The following is a 26790-nucleotide window of genomic DNA, read 5'->3' on the forward strand; positions in this document are numbered from 1 at the left end:
TGGGCTTCAGCGTGGCACTGATGCTCGGGCTGGGCCGAGTCCTCAGCTGCCGGAACCGCTACATGATGCAGGCGTGCTGCCTCGCCGTCGGGTCGGCCTTCATGGCGGCAGGCCAGAGCAGAGACGAGGATTGTGAGCGCCTCTGGCCGGGAGGGCTCGAGGCCGCCGCCCGAGAGTTACACGCGAAATTGAGGAGCACGCCGTCAATGGCAGGATACAGCGGCAGACAGAAGCGCCTGGGCCCGATGTAAATGTAGCACGCGCACCGGCGCCGCAGGGCGGGCTCGTCAATGATGACGTGGCGGAGCGAGATCTCGTGTCGCCGGGCTGAGCGAGGGCTGGGCTGGACGGGGCCCGTCGGCCTCGAGCTCGAGCGGCGGAGAGACGCGGCGAGGCGGCGAGGGATAGGGATGCCAAGGCGCAAGAAGAACCTGTCTGATGCCGAGGCCAGGCCTGTTGCTGCGGAGCCGTTGATTGTATGCCTCTGCGTGGAGTTGGGATGAAGGAGGACGAGGCAGCCCAGCCCGGCCGGGACTCGGGAGGTTGGTGGGCCTCTGCTATTGGTCAACCGCTTCTTCTTCTTCTTCTTCTTCTTCTTCTTCTTCTTCTTCTTCTTCTTCTTCTTCTTCTTCTTCTTCTTCTTCTTCTTCTTCTTCTTCTTCTTCTTCTTCTTCTTCTTCTTCTTCTTCTTCTTCTTCTTCTTCTTCTTCTTCTTCTTCTTCTTCTTCTTCTTCTTCTTCTTCTTCTTCTTCTTCTTCTTCTTCTTCTTCTTCTTCTTCTTCTTCTTCTTCTTCTTCTTCTTCTTCTTCTTCCTCTTTCCTCGTTCTCCAGAATCCTCTCTCGCCTCCTCTTTCCACCACCCTGAAACAGACGCCTTTCCTTCGTTGCCCTTGCGGCAGGCATGGCGTTTTCACGGCCTCGCCGGGCGCAGGTACATACTACACACACCCAGGCAGTTCGATGGACAACCAGGCTAGTCTCGAGAAACGGAACCGGCTGTGTTCAAAGTCGGCGCCATCACAGCCATACACACAATCTACAACCGATCCCAAGAGGATTGGTCCGACCGGTCAAGTGTGCTGCGTGGTGGCGCGGCCGTGTTGCGTCACCCGTCGAAGTTAAAGCAGCCAACTCTGTTGTATACGACGCCTTGGCTGTGGCACACGAACACCCGCCTGCATAGCACATGGCAGAACCCAATTGGCTTTCCATGTCAGGATATAGCTTGCCCTCTTGACTGAGGGACTGAGAACCCCGAGAGTTCTAGCTTGTCCCACAGCAGGACGCGGGTTGAGCCACGCACCCCAAAGCCGTTACGCCAAGGTACAAGAAGACAGAACATGGTCCAAGGTTCAAGTCGTGGAATCCTGGAACATCAAGAACAATCTAGAACCCAGCCATCGATTTAGCACCAACGATGGACAGGTGCTCAAGAGGGGCCGACGAAGAAAAAATCCCCATACAACCATCTCGGCACCACAACAGCCCGACCGTGGCTGAGCGCGCTTGTTCGTATCTTCTCGCGCCAGACGCATCTATTGATCGATGATACGAGGAATCTAGCCAAGTCGAGCGGCAATGGGCCAATGTCACGTCACATACCGGCAATCACGAGAATGCCACAGCCTGGGCGACTGCCGAAACGCCCGCAACAAGACTGATACGAGACGAGTCTTGAGCTGTGCCCCGAGACAGGCCTTGCCATTGTTGGCTCTGAGAACGAGGACCGACGTCAAGTATAAAGACACAGAATCACGCGGTTGCCTGATTTGAGAGGATCCTGGCTCGCATCTACGAAACCAAATCCAGAACTGTCGTGTACGTGTGTACAGTCTCTGCCCAGGACATTCAACCAACGGACCTTGTCGTCGAACCCATCGCTCTCATCACCGCTCTTCGTCGCTCACAATGCACATTCCGTGGACTCTGTGTGCCGTCCTGGCCGCCCATGCTGTTGGCTTCGCGCGGGCCGCCGAAACCCCGGATACCCCGGATGCCGACGGAGATCATGCTCCCGGCATCTCGACGGGTCATCCTCTCCGGTCTTCCAGCATCTTGACGGGCGTGACCTACAGCACTACCGGCCGTCCTCCCCGGTCTTCCAGTATCTTGACGGGCGAGACCTACAGCACTACCGGTCGTCCTCCCCGGTCTTCCAGCATCTTGACGGGCGTGACCTACAGCACTACTGGTCCTGCTCCCCGGTCTTCCAGCATCTTGACGGGCGTGACCTATAGCACTGGTCATGCTCCCACTTCGTCCACGAGTAACGCGACGGGCGTCACCTCCCAGACCTCTCGCTCCGTGCCGACTCCCACCACCGTCCCTGCCACCAACCCCACAAGCAACGTCGTCCCCGCCGCCGCCGACACCATCGCTCGAAACCCCTTGCTCGCGGCAGGTGTCGCCGTCTTCGTGGTCGCGTTGGCGCTCTAAGCGTCGCACATGGCCCCGACAAACCTGCGGTTACGCCCCGCGCTTCGCCGCAACAGGGACAAGAGAACGGACATTTGCGTGTCGTTCCGGCATCTAGTCGCACTCCAGTGCAGACCAGAGCCTAGGGACCATTAGAACTGCAAAGGCGGCGGACGCCGCATCGCGTGGCAGGAGAATATAGAACACAGCATCACATTGAGCACCTGAAAGTTTGCCCCAAGAGAGAGAGAGAGAGAGAGAGAGAGAGAGAGAGAGAGAGAGACGGAGAGAGTTGATAGATAATAGTTCGCAGCATAATAATTGATCGGACAGTGTTTTTCGACATCTACAGGCTTGCCCTGGATGCATATACGAGCCGTTGGGCACGTGCAACCGTGAACGATTCGCCCTCGCCCTGCGCTGTCACCACGGCCAGAGTTTGTCCAGCCAAACCGCCAGACGGTCGAGGCTGGAGTCCCCTTTTGCTGAGTGATGCTTGACACGTGAAAGGCTGGCGCTTTAGCCCAGCCGTTCATTTGTGTGCTTCTTAAAACTCCCCCGTCTCAAGTCTTCAACGTGAATCGCGTAGCCCCAAGTCCGTGAGTGAAACAATACGACTTTGGCGTTGATTCTTTTGTGCCGACATCCCAGACAAGTGCTTCAGTGGCCCTGTGAGCTGTGCCTCTGTGGTGAGGACTGAGATTCGAGATGAAACCTACGACATGTCGTTCGCTCGTGAAACAGCTGGAAAGAATAGTATTATATTCATGTTTACTGCTGACCCTTCCCCAAGGCTGCAAAAATCTACGGATGCAGGAATCGGGCCCGTATGACAGCAAATACCAGCCGCCTCACAGGCGCGTGCAAACAACTTTTCCCAAGTTTCTCGCCCCAACGGGTTTCGCCAACAAGAGACCCGTTCAAGCTTACTGGGAAATACGCTGGTTCGACCACATCTTCTGAGCAGCAGAGACAATGATCAAGGTTCGAGAGGTTATCGCAAACTTATTACGTCCCAGTAAAACGCCGAGTAGTGTGCATCATGCAACCTTGCGTGAAATAAAGCATTACGATGGCGCCATCATCAAGTGGCACAGGGCATGTTAATGCGTTGGTTTGCGCCGACCGAATGCCGCTGGAAGAATGATACTTGGGATGTGAACATGGGCAAGTGCCCGGATATGCTTACAGAATAGGAAATGGAGGATATATGTGCATGTGTCATCGTACCAATGGCTTGGTCAGGCCTGGCTAGAGATTGACGCTACCCAACGGTAGAATTTTGGTCCTGTCCCCAAGGAATCTGGCCCGGAAATCGATGATCCCTTGGCCAACAGTGTTGAAATCTTTGACTTTGCGGCGTCGAAAGTCGGTTAGAAGCTGAGTTAGACCAGCAATGTACTTTTGCCTCTGCTCCTCGCCGTAATGGTCAGCTGCTCCTAGTTGAAGCAGGATCTGGTCATCTGTCCAGTTTGGGCTGTCAGTGCCCAACTCGAATCATAACGCTCCTCGCCACGTTGGTTAGCCATCCAGGGAAAATCAACTCACCCGGAGCTTGCATCGTGTCAAAGTGCTGAAAGTCGCATTGACTTCCTCTAGGACATTTCTGTCCCGCCAGATCATCAGGGCAAAGTTCCTTCTTCACGTCGATTTCGTTACTGTAGGTTAATGACCGCAATCCACCTGCCACATCTCTGTTGAACGAGGGGTGAAATCGATACGCATGGAAGTACTGCAGTGGTGTTTCGTAGGGAACAAAGCTAGTCTTTGAAGTGACAGGCTCGCCAGGTTCAGTTGTCGAAGCTGGCTCTGGCAAGTCAAAGCCACTTGAGAAAGTAGGGCCAGCATCTGATGTGACTGGGCCGGCTTTCGGGACGTCCTCAGCCTGCGATAACATAGCACAGCCTTGCTCTAGAAGATCATGGTTGCTTGCCACTGCGCTTGCTGCTGAAGACGTGTTAGCCTCTGGTGGCTCATAGTCTTCTTCGAAATTCTCTTCGACGTCTTCGTCTGCAGAGTAGCCTGCATCTTCCATATCCACATCCTCGGGGCTGTCCGAATGCACAGGGGAGGCTTGGGAGCTCCGGACCGGCGCCTCAGTTGCTGGGCAGGTCATGGGGCTCATATCATTCGCTTCAGGCGGAGTCGTCGTGCTCACAACGCCCTCATTGCCAGCGTCCGACGAACCAACGCCGGCGGTAGGTTCGATTGCGACAGGCAACCCACGAGATGGAAGTGACTGTTCGCCAACAACATCCTCTACATCATCAGGTTGTTCCGGTTTAAACGGCTCTGATGGGCTTTCAGAAGTCGAGTTTTGCCTAGATGCAGATACTTTTTCTTGCTCTTATCATCCTAATTAGTGCTATTTGCCGCAAGGCAATTTGGGTGCATCAACGTACCAGAGCTGGATCGTTCAACTGGAGCGGCAGTCTCCACCTCTTTGTCCGACTCTGAGGTCAAAAGTTCTCCTTTTAGCCTCTCTTCTTCAAGCATATCTTCTTCCAACTCTTGTTCGATTCTCGCGATTTCGAACTGGAGGGCCTTGAGCTTCAGTCGTTGCTTTCTGCGTCGAGATTCAATCAAAGGTAGGCGTTCACTTGCGGCGCGAGACTGCGAGCGCCGTTCATTGCCTGGCCCCCGAGCTGCCCTTGGCCTGTGTCCCAACTCGCCGTAAGATCGTGAAAGTGCTGCCGGTCGACTGGTGGTATCGGAAGCATCCTCGACAGGACTGTCATTCGGCTGATAGAGTGCAGGAGAGCCTTGTCGTGAGTCCTTGGCCTTCTTACGGGCCTCAGCCTCGGCAATCTTTCTCTTCATCTCTTCTATCTGCTTATTCATACTTTCCAAGTCGCTGCCATTATTTCGGCTTGCGCTCCTCAGCGGCGTTGAGGCTGATGCAGGACTCCTCACTTGTCGCGTTGTGGAGGAATCGGCCGCGGCCTGTGCGTTTCGCAGTGAATCATACTGTTGATTTGGCGTGTTGGGCATATCTGGAGGAGTCTCTGTTTGACTTGCAGAGTCAATGTCCATTTCCTGCTCGTCATCGTCCCCTTCCCCCTCGCTGACGTCAATCAGAAATGGTCGAGACTCCGTTTTCTGATCAAAGGCTGGGGCCGATCGGACATGGCTTAGATCTGCGACCTGGAGAGTCGCCGTAGATTGCTGCAGAGCCGGAGGTAACTCTGAGCCTTGTTTGCTTGGTGACCATGACAGCCCTGGGATAATACTTGGCAAAGCATCGTTTTGGGGAGCGCTGAAAGATTTATCATGACCTCTAGTCCGAAAAGGTGCCTCTGGAGTCGAATCGCGCTTCCGGAAATCTCTCTCGTCTGGCTGAGTGGAATTTCGTTGCGTGACGGCTTCTCTTGCTTTTTTGAGAGCATCCATTTTCTGCTGTAACAACCTAGACTTTTCTGACTGACTCAATGTTGGCTTGGCACTCGTAGCCATCGACTTTGTACTTTTTGGAATAACCGTGTCATCGGCTGGTGTTGACGCGGGCGTGGAGCTTTGTTTTGACCCTTTGGCAGCAAGCAGACGGGCGATTCGATCCTTCCGGGATTCGGATGGATCGACGACAGCAGATTTTGGAGGATTTCTCTTGCCGACGTCCAGTGCCTTCGGACTACTGGTCTCCTCTGTCACCTTTGACGTTGCAGACTTCTTCTCTTCTGGCTTTGATGTGACGGTTGTAGTCTCAGGGATCTTGAGACCTAAATCTTCGAAGAGCGATTTCAGAAGCTCTTCGTCAATACCTTCCATAATGTAGTTCTGGAACGTTATGTGAAGTGGCAATAATCGAAGAATGGCATCCTTTGCCTGCTTTTTAGAAGCTTCCAGATCCAAACGATTCATGGACTTGCTTTGACTGGTATTGGGGGGCACAAATTCCGGGATATCGATAGGCGCTGAAGATAAAATCTCGCTCGCGTTAGGTCTATTGTCTGTTGCACTAGTTAGGAGACGATACAACACAGTTTGCATCGCATATTTACAAGTACCTGCGTTATGGTTCAACAGACTATCTCCGGGCTGTGAGATTTCATGAGGCGATAAATAAGGCGAATACGAACCTGACCGTTCACGGCCATCGTTTGACTGGCAAAGGGCTTGTCCTTGCTGGTGCGTTTGCTTTGTAACAGTCGCATCTTGTTGAGTTTCCATCGGCTCGTAAACATCCTCAAGCTCGCCTTCTTCTAATGTGCCTGTTGGTTTTTCATGAAGGCCTGGTATATTCGTCACGGGATGGGTTTTCGACGAGGACTGCGTAGTTGTTTTGTAACTTTGCTGGGATGAAGACTGTACCTGCCAGCTTGGCAGTTGCCCATTCGACCAAGAACCGTGCTGTGTTGAACTGACAGTATGTGCACTTAACCCCAAGCCGGGGATCAGATTGGGTCCATAACTAGGGCCAGATACGCTTTCTCGTGCAGATGGGTGGCCTTGCGAGGCACCAATCAAAGCGTTCAGTGTAGGAGCATAGGTAGACTCCGTTGTATGCGGCGAGCCTTGATGGAGGCTATAACCATCCGGCAGACCGTACCCGTATCCAGGCTGGTTCATCTTCCGGTAGAACTACACATACCCCTGTATTGTGCGACTCTTCTGCGACGGTTCAAACCTTGGGATGGATTCCGAAGAGATTGACCGCCGTCCGCGCGAGGGTTGACTGAGTGAAGGCGTCGCCGAGTTATGGTACTGGAACAGTTGGAAGAGGTGGCGACCCCAATGTGCCGAAAAAAAGAACGAGTCAGAGGCTGCTGGACGTGTCTTGATGATGGAAAGAAATAAAAATCTCGTGAAAGACACGAAGCGCACTCTACGCAGTCTTGTTGCGCTGCGGCAAACTCAGTATATTTTTTTTGCAGGTTGAGTTCGGCGATTGTAGGTCTCCGCGCTGATGGAACGCTAGTTTCTGGTTGGATGTGGCCCCACATGCAACCACGCGCTCGCCGAGAGAGAAATAAGTCACGTGCTCCGATTTGTTTACTTGGGAGGGGTCTCGCCCCAGCAACGGCAGTTGTATAACATGTCATTCTAGACTAGCAAGCTGGACAATGAATCCATTTACGCCATTGCAAGCCCGTATCTACTTGCTCACAGCGCGCCGGTGCTTTTAGTTGTTCTTTTTATCCTTGGATCAACACCCTCTGCGGTGGATCCGTATTATTACACTCACTTTTCACTTCTTTTCTTGCGGCCGGGGATTTGTTTACGCGCGCATGCTTGTGGAGGCTGAGGAGGAATATCGATACACATCAACAAAGCTGAGGTTGATGGTTCTTACTGACAATGGCCTTCAATCTGAATAATGGGGCAAATCGCCGTAGCAATCCCTTTGCTCGAACAGGATCTCCCTCACCCTCATCGCCAGTGCCCCTCAATGGTGGCAGACCAAAATCTGCCTTGTTTTCCTCGCCGCCACAGCCGAGTGTGTCAACACCGCCGTCACATGGCCGGTCGCAGTCCAACAGTTCATGTGGAGCAACATTGGCCGCGACAGGAAACGCAATCAAACACCAGAGGAACGAATCGAGAAATGGAACTCCCACTTCGAGTACGTTTGCACCCTCGTTCATCAAGTCGGAGGAGATGAGACGCGAACATGACGCAGTGAAGGGCATCGAAGGAGAGAATGACTTCTCTGGTAAACGTTATGTATGGGTTAGAGATTCACAACACGCATTTATCAAGGGATGGGTGGTGGAAGAACTGGGCAATGGCCGCATTTTGGTACAAACAGATGATGGAACTGTCAGTATATGGATCATTCCATGGCTGGGGAAGTAGCTAACTGAATAACAGCAACGGGAACTGGACGCCGAAAGCGTCGACAAAGTTAATCCTGCCAAGTTCGATAAGGCAAACGATATGGCCGAGTTGACCCATTTGAACGAGGCTTCGGTCGTCCACAATCTTAAAATGAGATACCAGTCGGACTTGATCTACACATACTCTGGGCTCTTCCTCGTCACGGTTAATCCCTATTGCCCGTTACCCATTTATACCAATGAGTATATCAACATGTACAAAGGGAGAAGTCGCGAAGATACCAAGCCGCACATCTTCGCCATGGCGGACGAAGCTTTTAGAAACTTGGTTGAAGAAGGCCGAAATCAGAGCATCCTGGTAACAGGCGAATCTGGCGCCGGAAAAACAGAAAATACCAAGAAGGTCATCCAGTACCTTGCGGCCGTGGCCCCGTCCGAGACTTCTGTACGAAGCAAATCGCAACACACCAATCTCTCGCAGCAAATTCTCCGAGCAAACCCGATCTTGGAGTCGTTTGGAAATGCACAAACAGTTCGAAATCATAACTCTTCCAGGTTCGGGAAGTTCATTCGCATTGAGTTTAACAGAAATGGTGCTATTGCTGGGGCATTCATAGATTGGTACCTCCTCGAGAAATCGAGAGTTGTTCACATCAACCCTCACGAGCGGAACTACCACATATTTTACCAGCTTTTGAAGGGCGCCAGCAATCGAATCAAGAGCTGCTTACTCCTGAGTGGACTGGATACCCAGAACTTCGCGTACACAAGGCACGGCCACGATATGATTGTGGGCGTGTCCGATAAAGCAGAATGGGACTCGTTGATGGAAGCGTTCGATGTCATGGGCTTCTCTGACGATGAGCAAATATCAATTCTTCGTACAGTGGCGTCAGTGCTGCACTTGGGAAACATCGAGGTCGTCAAAGAAAGCCGCGCGGCAGACCAGGCACGGTTGACACCGGAATCAAAACAGGTGGTGGCAACTGTGTGCAAGCTTCTCGGTGTGCCAGTAGATCCGTTCATCCAAGGATTGCTGCACCCAAAGGTCAAGGCCGGGCGGGAATGGGTTGAGAAGGTCCAAACCCCGGAACAAGTGCGACTTAGTCTGGATGCCTTGTCCAAAGGCATCTATGAACGAGGATTTGGCGATCTCGTTTCCAGAATCAATCGCCAGCTAGACAGAACAGGCATGGGACTTGATGATTCGCACTTTATAGGTGTCCTCGATATTGCTGGATTCGAAATCTTTGAGGAGAATAGCTTCGAACAGCTATGCATCAACTACACCAATGAGAAACTCCAGCAATTCTTCAATCATCACATGTTTGTTCTCGAACAGGAGGAGTATGCACGCGAACAAATCGAATGGCAGTTTATTGACTTTGGCCGAGACTTGCAGCCGACAATTGACCTCATTGAGCTGCCAAACCCAATCGGTATCTTTTCATGTCTGGACGAGGATTGTGTTATGCCAAAGGCAACGGATAAGACGTTCACGGAGAAGTTGCACTCGCTTTGGGATAAGAAATCTACCAAATACCAACCCTCTCGCCTTGGACACGGCTTCGTCCTCACACATTACGCTGCCGAAGTGGAATATTCCACCGAGGGCTGGCTGGAGAAGAACAAAGACCCGCTGAACGATAATATCACACGTCTGCTTGCCTCTTCGTCCGACAAACATGTTGCCGACATATTCTCCGACTGCGCTGCAACCGATGAGGATGTTGGTGGCAGCCGAAGCCGAGTGAAGAAGGGGCTGTTTCGCACGGTTGCCCAGAGACACAAGGAGCAGCTTCACAGCTTAATGACACAACTTCACTCAACACACCCTCACTTTGTGCGATGTATTCTACCCAACCACAAGAAGCGTCCCAAGCAGTTCAACAATCTTCTCGTTCTCGATCAGCTCCGGTGCAACGGAGTTCTGGAAGGTATCCGAATTGCTCGAACAGGGTTTCCCAACAGACTTTCCTTCACGGAGTTCCGCCAGCGATACGAAGTTCTCTGCTCAAATATGCCCACGGGATATCTTGAAGGCCAAGCTGCGGCGACAATCATGCTGGGGAAGCTCAGTCTCGACAAGACACTGTATCGCGTAGGTCTTACCAAGGTGTTCTTCCGAGCAGGCGTCCTTGCAGAGTTGGAAGAACAGCGCGACGCCCTGATCACGGAGATCATGGCCAGGTTTCAGTCTGTTGCCAGGGGCTTCATCCAACGACGTGCCGCATACAAGAGGCTTTTCCGAACCGAAGCTACGAGAATTATTCAAAGAAATTTCAACATGTACCTGCACCTGGTAGAAAACCCGTGGTGGCAGCTGATTGTAAAGATGAAGCCATTGCTGGGAGCCACTCGCACTGCAACTGAAGTTAAGAAGCGTGATGCCATGATCAAGCAACTTAATGAGAAGATGCGACTTGACGAAAAGGTGCGGCAGAAGTTGGAAGATGACCGTCGCAATATCCATACGGAGATGGTTCGAATCCAGCAAACTCTAGAGAGCGAGCGCGCACTTGCATTGGACAAGGAAGAGATCTTCAAACGACTTCAGACCCGGGAAGCTGAGCTCGAAGAGAAACTTTCTGGTGCCCTCGACGACCAGGAGAGATTGGAGGACCAACTTGACGAGCTCATGGAAGCCAAAAGTCGAGCTGAGCAAGACGTCGAAAAATTCCGGCTTCAACTCGAACAAGCGGCAGGGCTTATCGCTAAGCTCGAGGAAGAAAAAAGCAAATTGTCAACAAAGTCTGCGGAATTGGAAGACGCAGTCAAGGAAATCTCACGGAAGCAATCCGAGCGAAGCGAGCAGGAGGCAGCTCTCGCCGACGAGATCAGGGTTCTTCAAAGCCAACTGAGTCTCAAAGATCGCAAGGTGCAAGACTTGGAAGGCAAACTGCTTCAGCTGGACCAGGACACGGAAGTGAAGTTGCGTACAGCCCAGAAGGAAACTGATGCGGCCAAGTTGCGAGAATCCCGTATGAGCCAGGAGAATAAGGATGTGAAACTTCAACTGTCCCAACTTTCCAAGACTTCAACCGATTATGAAGACTTGGTGAGAAGCAAGGAGAGCGAGCTAGCTCTCCTCCGCAGCGACAAGGGGAAGTTTGAGACTGAGCGACGCACTCTGGAAGACCAGAAGAAGGCGCTGACGGAGGAGAAGAACAAAATATTGAGCAGGTCTCACAATGTTCAAGCCGAGTTGGATGCAATGAGATCTAAGCACTCTCAACTTGAGCGCGAGGCCAAGGAGGCCAAAACGCTGCTTGCCGCCAGGCTCTCGGAAGATGCCCAGGCAGACAAAAACAGATCACTGCTAGAGGCTCAAATCAAGGACCTCAAAGAAGAACTTTACACAACTCAAATGGATCTAAGCCGAGAACAACAGTCGCGCGACGATGTTCTGCTCCTCGGGCAACACAAGTATCAAAGTCTCAAGGAGGAGTATGACAGCTTGAATGAAGCAAAGATTGTGATTGAAAAAGAACTCTACGTTCAGCAGGACACTTTGCGAAGGGCCATGGAAGCCCGCACCGCAGTCGAGAGGGAGCGAGACGAGGCACGAGATGAAATCCGACGACTGCGGGTGGCCAAAACGCAGGCCGAAGAGGCCCGCGTGCAAGCTGAAATCTCTGGCGAGCGTCAGGCCTCCAAGATGGCCCGAGAACGAGAGGCCAGCCTGCGGAAGGATCTGGATGCCGCACACGATCGGTTGCGGTGGTTTGAAGATGAGTGCGCCAAACTCAACCGCCAAATCGAGGACCTTAACAAACTTATTGCATCTTCGGGCGAGTTCGGGCTGAAAAATGACCAAGCAAAGGAGCGGATGGAACGAGAGCTCAGCACTGTCAAGAGCCGACTGACTGCTTCTGAAAATGACAACAGGGCTCTTCTCAATAAGCTTCAGCAAAAGGGGCTCGAGATCGCCAGGTCAACCTCGCGTGCCAATGAGGCATCTCGGGGCCATGTCATGAGTCTGCAGAAGGAGAAGTCGAGACTAGAAGAACAAAATGCCAATCTGAACAGGCAACTTGGCGATGCCCAGGTAACGATTGCAACTTTGGAGAAGAAGGCGGAAAAGCTTCAACTCAGTCTCGAAGACCTCAACCATGAGGTTGCTCGGGAAGTGCAGTCGAGCAGAAATGCCGAAAAGGCTTCCTCAAACTTCACGGTTCAGCTTGCAGAGGCCAACAGAACAATTGAGGCCGAACGGCAGCTGCGCGCGCAGTCACAAGCAACTGTTCGTACGCTCCAGGCTACTATCGATTCCCGAGACAAGGAGCTCCAAGAGCTACGCGGACAGATTCTCAACGCCCTGAGGTCCGTCGACCCGGAAATTCGGATCCCTCCCCCGTCAGACGACAGCAACCAGAGGGCCGTTCTCAAGAACTTTGATCTGGCACGCAGGGTGGAGGAGCTTCAACAGAACCTCCGAGTTCAGTCAGCGGCCAGGACCAACGCAGAGAATCAACTCGCAGATCTCCGTGCGGCAAGGCATGAGAGCCCAGGCCGACCCAAGTTGGAAGAGATTCACCTTAATGAGGCACCCTTTAACGGTTCCCCTACCCAACGACGAGCTGCCAAGATCAACGCCCGCCGCTTCTCAAATACCTCGACACCCAAAAGGATCAACCAGGAAGTCACCGAGCAACACGACACAGCCCGCTCAGACAAGACGGTAGACACGTTGGCCGTCAACAATCGCATGGACTTGAAGGCCGAAGTTGAAGAGCTTCAGAACCAGCTTCAGATTGCTCAGATGCAGAACCGCCACCTTCAAAGCCAGGTTGATCGTAGCACCCCTGGTGCAGACTCCTATAACGACCAAAGCCCGTCTCTACGCCGGATGCAGAAGCTTGAAAAGGTCAACAGCAAGCTGCATGATATGCTCGATGACTCAGCGAAGAAGGTGTCTGCTCTCGAAAAGAACATCCGCACAGGCGAGCTATCGCTACGTGATGTACAGGCCAGATCGCATGAAGAAATCCTGCATGTGTTTAACAGTCAGGAGGAGTCTCGACGCGCGCTTTTGCACAGCCATAAGGACGCTGTGGCTGAACTGACAGAGGTAAAATGCCACTTCGACAAGATGCGCCACGAGAGAGCGAAACTCGAGGTTGAGCTGCGTGACACCAAGTCCGACTTGCAGGAGATGACGATGGCTCGCGAGCAGGAGGCACAGAGCCGCAGCCAGCTTCTACAGGAGTACACTGAGCTTCAGATACGGCTCGATGCCGAGTCTTCCAAGCTGGCCGATGTGTCGGGCGGCCTTGAGATGTACAAGAGCCGGGCGGACGAGTACTTTGGCAAGCTTGAACAGGCAGAAATCGCAGTGCTCAAGGCCAGCCGAGCTGAACAATTCGCCAAGTCACAAGCAAAGGAATCAGAAGACATTTGCAGCGAGGTCATGGCAGAGCGACAAAAAATGGATGCCACGATTGAGGACTTGCAGCGCCAGAACCAGCGTCTAGAAGAGCGTATCGAGGACATTTCCACCGATCTCGAGTCCGTCACGCAAGCCAAGAAGAGGCTTCAGCACGAGCTCGAGGACTACCGCAGCCAGCGTGCCATGGACATTGAGGACAAGGAATCGAGCATGGAGCAGACAAGAAAGAAGTATCAGGCCGAGTTTACCACCCTGACCAAAGAACTCGACCTCGCACGCGAAGAAAAGCTGTACAAGCAGGCCGAGATTGCACGGCTTCGCGAAGAGCTGGACGAACTACGTTCGAAGTGGGATGATGAGGTCCTCAACAGCTCTACCTGGTCCAAGGAGAAGTCTCGCCTCGAAACCACGCTTGCCGACGTTGCCTCGTCTCGCGACGAAGCCGTCAACGCTCACAACGAAGCCCAGGGCAAGGTCGTATCCCTCCTGTCTCAAGTACGGGCATTGCGATCTTCAGTCGACGAGGTCACCTCTGAGCGCGACCTCTTGCTGCGCGAGAAGCGAAATGTGGAGGCTCGGCTTGCCGAGGCCAAGGCTGGGCTCGAAGAGCTCGTGAAGGGCGAAAGCCCGTCTCTGCGCGATGCGGCGACAATGGACAAGGAAGTCTTGGAATTGAAGTCTAGCCTTGCTCAGCAAGAAGATGTCGCAGTGGCTGCGGTGGAGAAAATGAGGCGTGCAGAAGCACTGGTTTCCGATGTCCAAAAGGAGATTGCAGCCGAGCGCGAAGCCAGCACCGAGTTGCAGAAGCAAAAGGCTGTCCTAGAAAAGAGCCTGAATGAAGCCCAGCTGAAACTGATCGACCTGGAGACGAAGGGCTTTTCCAGTGCGAGCCAAGATATCAAGTTTTTGCACAAGCGTATTCAGGAGGTAAGCCCTCTTCCCTCTCCACGGATTTCCGTCTCACTCCCTCGCTCCGTACGCTGTACTGATAGAAATTAAAGCTCGAATCTCAACTGGAGGACCACGAGACAGCGAGGTCCAAGTCGCAGCGATCAAACCGAAACATTGACCGCACCGTCAAGGACCTTCAGTCGCAAGTTGAACGCAAGGAGAAGCAGAACACGCAGCTGTCGGAAGATGTGAACCGCATGCGCGACAGGGTTGACAAGCTTCTCAAGACGATTGACGAACTCCAAGCGTCCGAGTCGACCACGCAGCTTTCGGCAAGACGAGCCGAGCGAGAGCTTCGAGAAGAAAGGGAGAAGGCTCTCCGTTTGGAAAAGGAGCTTGAAGGGTGGAAAGGCCTAAGGTCAGAAAGGGGCTCTGCTGTTGGGAGCCTTCGCGGGCGTCTCGAGGGACCCGATGTGCCCCAAAGATCGAGCAGTATTAACAGGCAACCTAGTCTCACCAAAGGATTCATTTGATGAGAGAAGGGGGAGACGGGCCGAGGCATTTTTTTTTTTTCAGCGGGCGTTTGTGTGAATTGATTCTGGGATCAGATGGCACCACACCACTGGCGACTGGGAAGGGCTAGGGTAGGAGGTTAATGACTTGCATGTCAAAACATGGTCATCGTGGGTTACGCAGCACAGGGTCATATGATTGAAGGTACATAGTTTAATGATCTCATCGTCACTGCACTGGGTGGCTTGCGTCATCTTTTGCTCCACGTGCGGGCGTCGAAGTTTGTCTCGTCGCCGCATGCGGCATGCGGACAAGGGAGTAGGACTCGAGCTTGAATCGATGGTCACTCTAGAGGCTTTGATTGTACGGAGCGTTGCAGACAAATGGACTGCCCCGACCTTGATTGGCCTTGTTATCGATCGACGGTGCTTTTGGAAGACGATTGATCGATCAATCACTGACAGGGATGTGAGTCCACCCTTGCTTGGCCTTGGCCTGGGCCTTTTTTGTTGATGGATTCGAGGTGTGGTGAGCAGACGGATAGACGGATAGTGCGGATGACAAGAACAAGAGGAACGACAACAAGAAGAACACGATGGATGACAGACAGACAACAAACAAGACGACCGACCGGAGGAGCAAAAATGAAAATCAAGGGCATCCGGTCAACGCGGAGCAAAAGGAGCGGGTCTGGCCGGGGATTGAACCCGGGACCTCTCGCAGCCATGCTTCAGGGTTATCCCTAAGCGAGAATCATACCACTAGACCACCAGACCACTAAGAGCTGGAGGGCCCAGCTATTTCCGCTGGCATGGGAGCGGGCTATTCCACATTATACTCTGTACGCGGTGGCTGAGCGCCGTGTGAGGGGCGCGGGAGACATGGACTGGGGAGTCGGGATCTAGCACGACGCTGCGCGGGGATCCGCAGCTCGAGGTGTCAAAAGCGTCAAAAAAGTCCAAGACTCAGCTGGCAACGTGCTTTGTGTCAGTGTCGGGCCGAACGCCGTTTATTTGGACCGGCGGTTGGTGCATGTCCTGCCTGCCTGCATCGACTCTACATGTGCCGCCCGCCCTGGCCCACGTCGCTGCCCTTCTTCAGGCCCTGGCTCTGGCCACCGCTTGCGTTCGCATCCTTGAGCCCGGCACCGTGTTCCTCGAGACCTTCGGGCAGGGGCGCCGTCTTGTCGGCCCTCGGGACCTTGGACGTCTGCGTCGCCGCGGCGCACGGGGCAGGTTAGTTGGCATGCGTGCCGGGAGGGAGAGGGGACACGTACGTCGGCGGGTCCCACGCCGTGGGCGATGCCGTGGCCGAACTTGTCAAAGGGGCCGTTGTGGCTGGAGCCGTCTCCGGGGCGAGGCATGGTGCGCGCGAATGCTGGCAGGGTCGATGACGTCGACGTGTCGTGTGTCGCGTGTACGCAGTGTTGGGGTGTGAGGGATTCGGAGTGCGTCAAGGGACTTGCGGTTGCTCCGTTTGACGACGTGGTTCGACGCATCGGCCGGCGGCGCAGATGAGTCGCTGCCCATTTTATATACCGTGAGTCGTCGCCCGGCGCCGCTGGCGACGACGTCATCGTCCGTTGCACTGACGGGCCGTGGTGGCGTCACCTGGTACGCCGTGGCGATTGCGTCGGAGCAAACCCTCCAACCGTCCGGCGCGCCAGACCCATGCTTGAGAAAGCCAGTTTTCTGGTTCCTTTGTCGGCGTGGTTTACCATCCCTCGCGGGCACAGCTAGTGGCAGCAGCGAACGGGCAGCAGCGAACGTAATCGGTCTGATCAAAAAGTGGTCTAAGTAATGCGAATCCGTCGGCTGCCTCCTCCTCCTCTCCTCCTCGTTGGTGCCGCCCATGCCCGCGCCTCTGCTAGCCCAAGGACGCTGCTAAAGCCACGGCGCTAAACCTCAAATCGCGGCCCTCCCTCTCCAGAAACTTCAAGATGCCCAGACTCAGCGCGCGCTCACTCAGCATGTCCTCGTTGTCCTGCAGCTCCCCCCTCCGGATGGGGCCCTTGCGACGTCCGTCCAGCTCCCACAACGCGCCGTCGCCGCCCTTGACGAAGCACACGTAGTGCAGGTCCACGTCGTCCTGGGCGTCGGGTGCGGCCGTGTCTCCCACCGAGGCGGCCTCCTTGTGAGCAGCCGCGACGGCCGGCGTCTTCTCGAGGAGGGACGCTCGTTCACGTGGGGGCAGGGGAATGGACTTTCGGACGAGTTCGTCTAGCGTTGTGCCCTGCTCTGAGCGACACGACTGTTAGCAGCGGCGGCGGGGGCGGCGGCGGGAGACGAAATGGGGCCAGGATGGGCTCACCGATAAACTTCCTTGCAGGGCCATTTGACACGGCGTGCAGCAGGCCCATCATGCCGCATGCGTTGCGGATGGTCTGCTTCCACCAGATGACGGGCTCCGGCTCCCCGGCTCCCCTGTACTCGTCGAGGGTGTTGTCCTCTGCCATGCGGTGGCTTTCGTAGACCGTGCTTACGGGGAACACGAGGAGCAGAGAGAGCGCCGGACGAGGGATGAACGCGAGCATGTCTGGGTCGGTGAGGGAGTAGACGTCGTGAAGCTGGAGGGCCGGCGAGACTCCCAGCGTGTGGATGAGCTTGGTCATGAGCTCCGGGTTGGCCTCGAGCGGGATGAAGGCCGGCGCGCCCGGCTCTGGGTCTGGATTTGTCGTGGCGGACATGATGTCGACTGCTGGGGGGTTGTCGGCCTGCCGAAAGGATGATGGAAGGTCGCGGCGGGAGGTCCAAGTTTGCTGTCTTGACTTCTTGACCTCCGGCGGGCGGCACGACGCGGTGGGGAAACTCGGCACCACCTGGCGAACCCAGAATGCCAGATGCCGCCAGCTGGCGAGTTGCCACGCACGCCAGCCCAATTCAGGTGCCGTCAATGACAATATTTTATCCACTTATGCCGCCGCTAGTCATGTCGTTACGCCGTTGTAAGCAAGACGCAGTGTTTCATCACCATCATCAATTATTCCCATACATGTATGTATATGTACATAGACCACATCGTCTGCCCAAACTGATGATAACAGCCAACGACTTTGGAGCCAACTCCACCACCGGCAGCCTCTGACCGCCGCACACGGTAGAACAAAAGGAACTTCCAGCCACGTCATATGCTTTGACAGGCAGCAGAGGCGTGAGATTAAGCCTTGCTCGAGCGACTGACTCGACGTGCCCTCGCCTTTGGTACAGGCTTCTCATCGGCCGACTCGTCAGCCGTTACCTTTGTGCCCGATCTGCGACTCAACTTTCCTGTCGCCCTGGCGTCACCGGCTTTGGTCGCCTTTGGTGTGGCCTTGGGCTTCTTAGCCGACACTGGGACTTCCTCTTCTTCCTCACTCTCATTTTTGACGGCTGCCTTCCTGCCCCGTGAGGCCTTGGTGGCCGCAACCTTGGATTTTTTAGTAGACACCGGCCCCTCCTCCTCCTCCTCGCTGTCGCTCTCTTTCTTCACAGCTGCCTTCTTGCCGCGGGGAGCCTTTGCTGGGGGAGTTTTCTCGACCTTTGCTGCCTTTGCCGACTTGGACTTTTTGGCCTTGGGTGCGTCGTCTTCGTCTTCGTCGTCGGCATCCTTCTTGCGTCCGCGCTTGGCTGTCTTTTTGGCCGGTTGAGCATCCTCGGAGGCCTAATGCATCATTAGATCCGAAACAATGTCTTAGGACAGTCCGGGTGCCTACCTCTTCATCCTCGGTAGCCTCAGCGGCAGCCTTCTCTTTGGCAGCCTTCTGCTTGGCAGTCAGGTGAATGCCCTTTTCGCCCAATTTGTTCTTCTCAGGATCCTTCGTCACGCCAGTTAGCAAGCTCCTCATCCGGCCTGCGGGGGTTCGGAGAGCATACACCCTTGAAGTCTTCGGGATCAATAAAGCCCTGCTTCATGCACCGGCGGATCTTTTCTTGGGCTTTTGGGTCGCTGCCAAGGTCGACGTCAGTCATGGCGCTTCACAAGGCACGCACAATCTGGGGACTGAAAACACTCACCTCAGCTCGTCGTACCCGTCAATGGCATCAAAATCAAAGGTGCCATCACCAGAGGAATCACACGCCTCCCGAAGATTGAGTAGCTGCGCGCCGGAGACGCACCCCCTACAGCACGGCAGTTTGTCAGCGGAGATGCGCAGCGCGACTGGATGGATGGCTGCCACGACATGTTGGCCACATACCAGTGCCTCCAGGCCCAGCTTCCATGATCCTCCACCTCTACCCAGATGCCGAAGCGAATCTCGCCCTTGAGAATCTTGACCTTTTCATTTTTGCACACGGTATCTTTGCAACCTGCCCGGTTGTTGGGTGAGATTTCTGCGCCAGGGTAAGCGTGTATTGCAAAATGGAGAAGTGAAGTGGCGGATTCTCCGGTCATACCGATGCGGTATTGAGGCATGGCGCCGTGAACAATGAGACGTGTTGGGCCAGACGCGGCACGTTTTTCCCTTTGCCCGACGTTCAGATGTCGGGCTCTGCAGGAGGCGCGCCACGGAGCGGTCTAGTTGGAGCTTGGTTCAATGCTCGCGCAGGTTGCCTATATGCGAGCGGGCACAGATGGAGGCAAAACTGAGGAGATGATCAAGAGGGAGAGGCCGATGTGGGCAGAAACAAGGCTGTCGCAAAGGAGCGCGCAGACTCCAGAGGCGGAGGCAGCCCGGGACGTTGCCTAGAGTCTGGAGCCTGGCCCGCTGGGGCGGTCAGTGACGGGTCCAGTCAGCGCTGGAGCCCCGGCGCCGCGGTGCAGTGCAGCAGTGGTGCGCTGCAGGTCGGGGACGGGGCCCGCGGGTCAAGCAACGACGTGCGCAGCCGCGTGCTGTTGCACCAGAGACGTGTCGACGACGTCCTTGACAGCTTCAAGCTCAACATGTTCGTCGACGCCGGCGGCGGATCAATCCACCACCCAAGTGGCCCTTGGCAGTGATTTGCGGTCCCTGTCTGGTGTCGGGAGCAATTTTCGCGCATCATTGCGCTTCACAGCAACTCATAGCCGTGCCATTTGACACGTCGTTTGCTTGAAGCCTTGAACCGCCTGGTTGCCCTCGCAACCCCCTTCACTTCTCACTTCTACTTCCACCGATATCAAAACATTGCCAAGGTCCCCTGCCCTTTTATCACCCTTGATTCGAACGCCAGTCTATGCTCAGCTCACACCTCGCCCCTCGCAAGCCAAATTACCACTACAAAAATGGACACCATCCAATATACATGCCCGTCAAATTCCTCGGGTCGACAGCCTGTTTGATGAGCTCTTCCACCTGACCTTCCACACTCAGCGGAATGCTCTCGTTCGGCAAAAGCCCTCTGACTTTCCTCTTGATGCTGTCCACCACGCTCTGCGGCTGCAGCCTGACGCTTGCATCGCCTCTCCTCGACGACTTCTTTTCCTTCTGTAAATCCAGTGTTGGATCGTATATGAACGCCTCCAAGATGGTCATCAGCGTTTCCTCCTGTTGCCGGAGAATGCTCAGGGTTAGCTCCGACGACTTTCTAAACGGCCCCTCGTATCCGTATATGCCCATCGCTGCAACCATGTTGTGTGTAAGGCGGAACGGGACCCGTTCAGGCTTGGCAAAGGTCAGGCCCTTGTCGAAGAGGCAGTTGAAGTCCACGTGGAATGTCCCGCCGTTGCCTTCCTCCAAGTTGACGTTTTCACCATGCCGGTCGCCCAAGCCGAGGATTGTGCCCACCATGGACATGACCGCACATGACCGAGTGTATCTGAGACGAGCCGCAAACCACGCCGACGGATTGGGAAACTGTTGAATGAACCACAGCGGCAGCAGGGGCGGGAATCGCCCCAGCACGTCGTCGGTGAAGATTCGGATTTTGCTCTCAGATGTTGATGCTTCATCCATCAATTGCCTGAGTGTCGCGTAGTCGGGGTGGATTTTCTGCGACGCGTACAGGTTCAACAGGATGTCTCTCATCGTCTTGATTCCCGGAACCCACTCGATGATGCCGCACTCCTCATTCAATGGGACAACGGCGTACGTTCGGATGTACAACTGTCGCCTGCTGGACTCCGCGTCCCGCTTCAAGGACCGATTGATGATGCCGTTGAACTCCATGAGACGCTGGTCTGTCCGGAGATCGTCTTTTGGCTTGATCAACAACATGTAGCTCTTGCCATCGGACCCCCTCGCGGTCAGGCGTCTCGGTTTCGCGAGTGAGCTCAGCACGAGGACGTCATCCAGGAAGCAGTCGATTGTGACGACGTCCCGAGAAAAGGCATTGTGTTTCTTCACATGGTCGGAAACAGCAGGCAGCGTTGCCGTCAGAGAGCTTTCTACAGGCACCACCAGCGGGCAGGGTGTGCACTTGTGCTGGAAGCGGAGATCTCGTGAAAGACTCGCCTTGACCGTTTTGTTGCTGTGAAACTCGCCGTTTTGACAGGCTAGAAGAAGTTGCTCTGCCAGCTTTTCACCAGCCCTGATGAGGTACTTGACATCCTGGGACGCGCCGTCCGCCTTTCTTTGAATTCCCCTCAGAGCCTGCAGGATTTGTGCGCCTCGCACCTTTCGCTCGGATGCCTGCTTCGTAGTCATGATGCCAATGAGACTCCACAGGGCTTGTCTTGGATGCGCCTCGACAACCTTTGTTATGATGTGACTGAGGCGCTCGAAGACTGCAATGTTTGGGTGAGCGATTCGAGCCACAATTTGCGGCAGAGCCGTGTAAAAGATGTACGCCGGCAAGCGGTTGATGTACTTGTCTAGGAAGGCATGCAGAATATTGAGCTGTTCGACTCGTCGCTTATGTAGTTCTCGGGAAAGTGAAACCTTGCCCTCTGGCGCCTTGTCGACCTGTGCCCCGACGTCCAGCCACAATGTCAGTATTCGTGGAAGAGTTTGGTAAAGATATTTGGTTCCCGAGTTAAGAGACCGCAGATAGTTTTCAATCACAAGTCTGGCGATTTCTCCCGTGACGTAGTTATCACTCTGATGCTCGATTCTGAGGGACTGTTCAGCCTCCAGGATTTTTTTGTAGTGTCGGCCAAGGTAGTAGTGGCCCTTCTCCCAGGTCGAGTACGTCTTGGGAGGCTGTTGGTACTTTTCTCGCAATGCGACGGCGTGAGATTGCCCAGCGGCATCGAGCCACTTGGCAAGGAGTAACTGTGCCCGGGCAGTCAGCAGTCGTTGTTGCGGGTTCAGCTTCGAGGTCCCGGCCGTGCCAGCGCTCGTTGACGGGTCAGTCTTCGTCATGAATTTGTTGCGTTCAATGGCACCTTGAAGCATTTGAATAGCCTTGCGATGATGGTTGTCCCTCCACAACAGCTTCGCGTTCTCGATCGTTGCCGAGTCATCGCCTAGTCGGGAGGCATGCAACACAGCATTGAAGGACTGATGGAAGGAATTGGTTTTTCGAGCCAGCCTGGCACTGGACAGCCACAGACCCGAAATGTCCAGATCCGCAAAAGTTGGTCTGCCGAATTTGCCGTCAGTATAAAGTCCAGCAACGCTCGTGGTGTGATTGATCCTGTCCATACCTCGACAGCTCCATGGCAGCGCGTCTGATGCCGAGGACGTATTGCTTATCGCTGAACCTTCCTCCAATGATTTCTAGTCGACCATCCAACAAACCTAGAGTTCTCCGCCGTTCAGTTTCGTTGCCAGGTTTGGTATTGACAATGACATCCAAGTCTGTCAGAACGTGACACTTCAACAAGATCTCATGCGCGGCATTCAGTGAAGCCGTGGCTGACGCAGTCATGGATAAGGCTATCTTGTCCTGCATGCTTTGTACAAGCTTGTCAAGTGGATCCGGTCCGGCGTGGCGATATAGAGAGTCAAACAGACAGGCGACAGACATGTTAAAATCTTGAGCGACATCTTCCTGAAATCGCCCTGTAAATTTGGCTAGGCTTTCCCATCGGCCAGTGACCCAGGCTGCTTCCACAGCAAATGGCAGAACTTTGTTCTCGGCTGAAGGGTCCGTCTGCATACCCTCAATGTGATTCAAGAGCACATCTAGTGGACAGTTAATAAACGCGCTGATGGAGCTGTGGGTTGACGAGAAACAAACCATGCTGGCCGGCTTGCTTCAAACAATTGAGAAGATCCACTTGAACCTCGGTGTTTTGAGGGTTCTCAGCAAGCTGCATTTCGTACCAAGTTTGAGCTGACGCCCATCGACCAGCCTTTTTGTGGCTCAGGATCTGTTGATTTATGTCAAGTGCGTGAAGCTGTGAAGAGATGCCTTCCAGGCCGTCTGGTTCGTCAATATGGGCATAAATATCCTGAAGCTTCTCTAGCAATCTGCTTCGATCCCCGGGCGCCTGTTTTTGCTGCTCCATTTTCTGCGCATGTTGCTCAAGGTGGAACAGAGCACGAGAGTACTCATTGCAGTCGGTGGCTCGTTGCGAGATGAGTTCTGCGGGTATTTGATCGAGTACGCGTTGTATTCGTGCGACGCTCTCTTTGCCTTCGGCAGAAAGTCTTCCAGCTGCACGCTTTTCTTGGATCCATCTCATGGCATAATCCAGGCAACGAAACACGGCCTTTATCAAGATTTAGCTCGAGAACCGAGCACCGAGCTTGGGATACACTTACATGACAATATCGTTTCATTTCTTCCCGTTCCAGGTACGACGCATCGTCAGCGGGATGGTGTCTCAAAACCCCTAAAAGCTCATTCACTATCCGTTTCTTTTCATCCTCGCTGCTCCGTGCCCCGAGCAATATGTGGATTACTAGATAGGGCAAAAGAAACTCGGCTGTAGATAAATCTTTAACACGGATCACGCGCATAAGAGGCTCAAAGAGCAAGTCAGCATGGGGATGTTGTCCCGCCCTCAGCATGTCGATAACAAAGGACCGCAGCCAATTGCCATAAGGTTTGCCTGGATGGAAGATGGGATATTCCACAATGACTGGAGGCATTGGAGCAACCATGTATCTAGAGCTTAAAAAGGGGCTCATGACCTCTCGAGCATGGTCTGGAATGGCGATCCATTTCCTGTAAATGTCGTTGCCACCGAGCATGCCAGTTTCGTTCATAGCACAAGCTGCTTTGATCTCGCATTTGTCGAGCAGCTCTTGCATGGCGTAAGAAAGGAATCCTTGAAGTTTGGTATCTGTCGCAGATAAAAATGACGGAACTAAAACCTCCTCAAGCATAAACAACCCAAAGTCGGTCATCTCCTCCGGCGCCACGAAATTGTTCAACACAACAATAGATCGCTGTTCTCGAACTGTTTCGATCTGATTGGAATCGAGACAGCCGATAAGACCTATGCATTGAACGCACAACCGGGCAATGTCCATTTGTATCCCGCTGTATTTACAAGCACAATCGAGAAGTGCTCTCAATATACTTGTAATTGCATTATCTGGCCTTTGGCTCACAGCAGAGGTGTACAAGGCGCTCTGGTTATCCCTTAGGTAAGGGGCAAGTTCAGTCAAAGCCTGGTGAACTACACCCGCATTGTCATGACTAACCCTCTGGGCAAACACGGCGAGTGCTTCTTCCATCGAAAGAACTGGACGCATTCCTTCGAGGCTCTTCTCAACGACTTCAAGTCCCTTGCAGCACGACAGCGACGGGAGCTTACTGATGTAAATCTCAATCATGGCACCATGCCTAACCAGCAAGGATCGAAGCATATTTTCGCAAACAGTCGCGGTTGTTTCTTCCAACACAGGCCAGTACCGACGGACAATGAAGAAGGTAGTTTCGAGCAATGCTTCGATGTCCTCTTCCTCCAGATGAGCAAGCATTGCGGCCCAGCAAGAAAAGCAAGCCTCTCTTAAAGGTTCCTGAGAAATTGCTGCGAGAAGGCAGGCCGATATCTAACGCTATTTAGAAAAAATTATTCTGGGAATAGAACAAGGACGTACCTGCGGCCTGGCAACCCGGACATATTGCTTGCAGACTTTGAGCATCTCTTCCAAAGTCGCGACGGCGCTCTTTTGTTCCATAATAAGAGGCTGCAACGTAATTGAATCGTTGATAACATCGGTCAGACGAGCCATGAGGCCCAAAACGTGGGATTGCAAAAATCGACCAATCACGTTTCCTTTCTTGCTTTTAGTATCCTTGTTCGTGCTCAAAATAGTTGTTGCCATTAGGTGAAGGGCTCGATGAACCTGTAAAGCGTCAGGGTCATTGCTTGGAACAGTCGGCCTGTTTGACTTACAAGAGATCGTTTGGCTTCATCCGCTCTCGCAGCTGTCTTGAGAAGCTCTAAAGCAATCAAGACAGGCTCCGACTGAAACAGAACAAGAAGTGATAGGGAATGGAAATGAGGAGATATTTCGTTCAAGCGAGATTTGGCAAATTTCTCAATATCGCCAGTGTCCTGTACCAATAACAGAGCCAACGTTGCCGCAAGATTCGATCCATCCATCAGCTGTCTCCAAACCTCCTTTTCTTGTCGAGCTTCGGCGATCCTCTGAATTACGTCTTGACGCTTGTCCAGTACTAACCAAGGAAGCGCGTGTGTTTGTATCAACAAAAGAAGATCATTGACGGATATTTGCAGCAGTTCCGCGACAGCGCGGCTTCGTTGGGGTCGTTGAATCATGTCCTTTGTCGTCATGTAGGCAAGGCTCTTCCAGAATGGCTCAAGGAGGCGCCGCGGCGTTGTATTCCGAGCCTCTGCAAGATTCAGAAGCTCATTAAACGTGAAGGCAGACACGAAATTATTGCTGCTGCCGAGGTAGTCGAGAAGTTTGATCAACACCAAATTCAGCTCATCTTCTGAGACCACGCGACCAACCTGACCCCATGCCAGAACTCGAGTTTCCACTAAATGCGGCGGGTCTTGATCAGATGTTGATTTGAGCAGAGCAATCGTGTTTTTACGATTCCTCGCAATCAGGTCTTCCCCAACATTATTGGCAGGTCTTGTTGGCATGAAAGCCCCCAGCGTCCTACCGGCAGCGACACGAAGTTCTCTGACAGAGCTATTCAGTGACTGCAAACACCATTGCCCTGGGGCTGACGTTTCTATGTTGAAGAAATCTGCATCTTCGCAATGAGCTGCTAGTCTTCGCAGCGATATCATAGCTGCAACTCTGGGCTGTCTTGACTCTAAGAACGACGGTATCTGAGTAAGCTTTGTAAATATTGATCGGGAGGCAGCTTTAAAATCTTGCAAGCCCATCAGCGGTTTTGACTTCTCGCCAAGTTCGCAGACGGGACACTTATTCTCCTTCGTGGAATGAGTAGCGACTGCCCCCAAGCCATCACAAATACATGATACCCTCGAGAGGAGATCCAAAGTCAGACTCTGACTACTGCTAGGCACTCTAGTGAAGTTTTCACTGCAGGGAGTTAGCTATAAGTAATGGTGAAGTGAGGATAATGCCCACAGGAATAGTTCTACAGGCATGAATTCCGCTTCATTTCCTGTCCACGCTATCTCAAGTGTGTCGTATATGGCCTTGAAGAGACTCGAAAGTGGACTGTAATTTGCTGCGGTGACTTTTCTTTTTTTGGCGACGGCTTCTGACGAAGGACTTCGGTCATATTCAAGGTTGAGAGCCTGAACCAATCTCTGGATATCTTGATCCTGAAAATGGGATGGTCTTGTAGCCTCATCAAAAGTCTGTTGTGGAGCAGCGTAGATAATTTGACGCAACAAACGAGTACAGCGCTTAGTTGTTAGTGTAACTGCCAGCAAGGTTTATGGAGGATCATCATTCTTACCCAAATGTCAGTGCCCTCCCCAATTGATGCATGTTGTGATGAGAGCAAAGTCAATTCCTGGACTAGTTTCGAAGCTGCCATACGCCCAATTGCGTATGATTCGAGGGTAGCACCGGATATAGCCAGCAGGGCCTGACAATACAGCTGTCGCGACATAACACCA

The 26790-nt window shown here is 53.5% G+C and overlaps 8 protein-coding genes across 8 annotated transcripts; 2 read left to right on the forward strand and 6 right to left on the reverse strand.

Annotated features, from left to right (window-relative positions):
- Positions 1-58: 58 nt before the first annotated feature.
- On the reverse strand, positions 59-1027 carry MAM_02093 (Histone H5; the record flags this gene model as incomplete). The annotated part of the gene is made up of 2 exons (XM_040820892.1): positions 59-889; positions 1022-1027. The coding sequence occupies 2 exons, from the start codon at positions 1025-1027 to the stop codon at positions 59-61; spliced, it is 837 nt and encodes a 278-aa protein (XP_040681235.1).
- An 881-nt stretch (positions 1028-1908) lies between these two features.
- MAM_02094 (uncharacterized protein) lies at positions 1909-2436 on the forward strand (the record flags this gene model as incomplete). The annotated part of the gene is made up of 1 exon (XM_040820893.1): positions 1909-2436. One exon carries the CDS (start codon positions 1909-1911, stop codon positions 2434-2436), a length of 528 nt encoding a protein of 175 aa, XP_040681236.1.
- A 1230-nt stretch (positions 2437-3666) lies between these two features.
- MAM_02095 (Zinc finger, CCCH-type) lies at positions 3667-6273 on the reverse strand (the record flags this gene model as incomplete). Its single annotated transcript, XM_040820894.1, has 3 exons — positions 3667-3878; positions 3964-4707; positions 4818-6273. 3 exons carry the CDS (start codon positions 6271-6273, stop codon positions 3667-3669), a joined length of 2412 nt encoding a protein of 803 aa, XP_040681237.1.
- A 1437-nt stretch (positions 6274-7710) lies between these two features.
- On the forward strand, positions 7711-15002 carry MAM_02096 (myosin type II heavy chain; the record flags this gene model as incomplete). The annotated part of the gene is made up of 3 exons (XM_040820895.1): positions 7711-8172; positions 8224-14505; positions 14580-15002. The coding sequence occupies 3 exons, from the start codon at positions 7711-7713 to the stop codon at positions 15000-15002; spliced, it is 7167 nt and encodes a 2388-aa protein (XP_040681238.1).
- Positions 15003-16038: 1036 nt separating this feature from the next.
- MAM_02097 (uncharacterized protein) lies at positions 16039-16345 on the reverse strand (the record flags this gene model as incomplete). The annotated part of the gene is made up of 2 exons (XM_040820896.1): positions 16039-16191; positions 16259-16345. The coding sequence occupies 2 exons, from the start codon at positions 16343-16345 to the stop codon at positions 16039-16041; spliced, it is 240 nt and encodes a 79-aa protein (XP_040681239.1).
- Positions 16346-16848: 503 nt separating this feature from the next.
- MAM_02098 (Peptidase C12, ubiquitin carboxyl-terminal hydrolase 1) lies at positions 16849-17668 on the reverse strand (the record flags this gene model as incomplete). Its single annotated transcript, XM_040820897.1, has 2 exons — positions 16849-17219; positions 17293-17668. The coding sequence occupies 2 exons, from the start codon at positions 17666-17668 to the stop codon at positions 16849-16851; spliced, it is 747 nt and encodes a 248-aa protein (XP_040681240.1).
- Positions 17669-18138: 470 nt separating this feature from the next.
- Positions 18139-19374, reverse strand: MAM_02099 (Zinc finger, PARP-type; the record flags this gene model as incomplete). The annotated part of the gene is made up of 6 exons (XM_040820898.1): positions 18139-18621; positions 18674-18775; positions 18834-18906; positions 18975-19079; positions 19157-19292; positions 19356-19374. The coding sequence occupies 6 exons, from the start codon at positions 19372-19374 to the stop codon at positions 18139-18141; spliced, it is 918 nt and encodes a 305-aa protein (XP_040681241.1).
- A 781-nt stretch (positions 19375-20155) lies between these two features.
- On the reverse strand, positions 20156-25983 carry MAM_02100 (phosphatidyl inositol 3-kinase; the record flags this gene model as incomplete). The annotated part of the gene is made up of 7 exons (XM_040820899.1): positions 20156-22400; positions 22465-22945; positions 23001-23475; positions 23528-24207; positions 24292-24766; positions 24815-25063; positions 25114-25983. 7 exons carry the CDS (start codon positions 25981-25983, stop codon positions 20156-20158), a joined length of 5475 nt encoding a protein of 1824 aa, XP_040681242.1.
- Positions 25984-26790: the final 807 nt, after the last annotated feature.

The sequence above is a fragment of the Metarhizium album genome, assembly GCF_000804445.1.
Source record: "Metarhizium album ARSEF 1941 chromosome Unknown scaffold_3, whole genome shotgun sequence".
NCBI lineage: Eukaryota > Fungi > Ascomycota > Sordariomycetes > Hypocreales > Clavicipitaceae > Metarhizium > Metarhizium album.